Source organism: Aptenodytes forsteri, unplaced genomic scaffold (assembly GCF_000699145.1).
Source record: "Aptenodytes forsteri isolate BGI_AS27 unplaced genomic scaffold, ASM69914v1 Scaffold5, whole genome shotgun sequence".
Classification (NCBI taxonomy): Eukaryota; Metazoa; Chordata; class Aves; order Sphenisciformes; family Spheniscidae; genus Aptenodytes; species Aptenodytes forsteri.
In genome coordinates, this window is record NW_008795672.1 from 4,999,988 (window position 1) to 5,001,538 (window position 1,551).

General features: G+C 45.6%; 1 protein-coding gene across 1 annotated transcript in view; it reads left to right on the plus strand.

Moving 5' to 3' along the window:
* Window positions 1-460: 460 nt before the first annotated feature.
* The window catches only part of ISM1 (isthmin 1), an 18,411-nt gene continuing 17,320 nt past the window's right edge, over window positions 461-1,551 (plus strand). The window contains 3 exon segments of the mRNA XM_009282563.1: window positions 461-555; window positions 1,046-1,103; window positions 1,105-1,368. Coding sequence (XP_009280838.1) covers window positions 461-555; window positions 1,046-1,103; window positions 1,105-1,368 — 417 coding nt within the window.

Consider the following 1,551-nt stretch of genomic DNA (forward strand, 5'->3'; position numbering starts at 1 on the left):
AGTGGAGCCAGAACCACATGTGGCCATTCCACTTTAATTGTGCTTGTTTTAAAAGATAGGTCTTTAACATTTACCCTCTCCATGCTTGCTGTCTCTTTATGAACTGAAAATAAAAGCTCCCCGGGCAGTCATACTAAGACCTCAAGCCTAAAGTTTTTCAGCTGAGTCAAAAGCAAAACCTGTGCTGAATCTGCCCCACACATTTTTTGTAGCCATAAGAAGATTGGACTTCTCTGCGGGTTTTTTCCCCGAGTCCCCAGGCCAGTCCTAACCCAGGGAGCGAGTGTTTTGATACTAAATGTACCTCCTTGGTGAGGTCAAAGGCAGTGGCAGCAGTGCTACTGGTTCGAAGGCAGCCTGCTGCAATATACTACAAAACCCGAAAGTACGCTCAACAATAACAAAAGCATTAACCGCTGACCCACAACTTGGTGAAATTCAATCCCACCATTAGGCAGACATGAAAATGAGATCCCAGAGGAAGGAAGGTTCAGATGTTCAAGACCAGAGCCACTGGGTGAGGAACACAGACGACGAGATGGAAGTCGTTGCAGAGTGAGGAGAGAGAGGGGGAGGGTGCCAGTTCAGCGGTAGGATCTTTTAATACCAGAAATTTCAACATGCACTTGGCAGCCAGCGTTTTTGCTCCACTTTGGAACAAAGCAAACTAAACCGATTTGTAATAAAGATACCTTTCACCATTTTAGGGACACATTTAATGTGATGTAATTTGATTTCCCAGGGGTTGCTTCAGAGCTTCATGTTTCCCCATTTGCTACAAGTTAGATGCTTGTGTCAGTGTGTAGGTGCTCACTGCAAGGCTGGAATGTTACAGGAACCTGAAAGAGCTAAGCGCCCAAGTCTGACCCAGTTTTAGCTTGCGTCAGCTGGTTACGGATTTGCACCGCTGTAACTAAGTATATTTCAGTGAGAGTCAGATGCCAAGCTCATGAGCACCCTAGAAAATACCAGTCACAAATCCCGTGTGTTTCAGTAACGAGCCGTGGGTCTGCGTGCTGTAAGGATTTCTGTATGCACTCTGCAGCCGTCATTGGCAGGAAGCTGGAGACGGGGACGCTGGCAGGACTGCACACTCTCTCAGTTGTTATAGTGCGTTGCTTTTTTCCCCAGAACACACTCACTGCAGATGACCGTTCTCCTGAAGACAGCTTCACCCTGAACCCCGAGGACAGAAGAGAATACCCTGATCTCCAGGCTGCCCACCGGCCGTTCCCTAAGCAGCGATTCAGGCAGGAAAACGGGCATACGTCCTTGCAATAAGATGGACCCAGATCTTTCCTCCTGGATCTCCCAAACTTCCCTGACCTGTCAAAAGCAGATATTAATGGGCAGAATCCCAACATTCAGGTACAAATTTATGCTAACGTGATTTTTTTTTTTTATGAGCTACACAAAACTATTTTACTGAACCAAGAGAACTGTCAGCCTGGTTTCCATGACATCCAGTCAGAACACCCTGTCTCTACCAGTAGCACCGAGAGGAATGTATATAATGTAATATAATATAATATAATATAATAATAATATTAT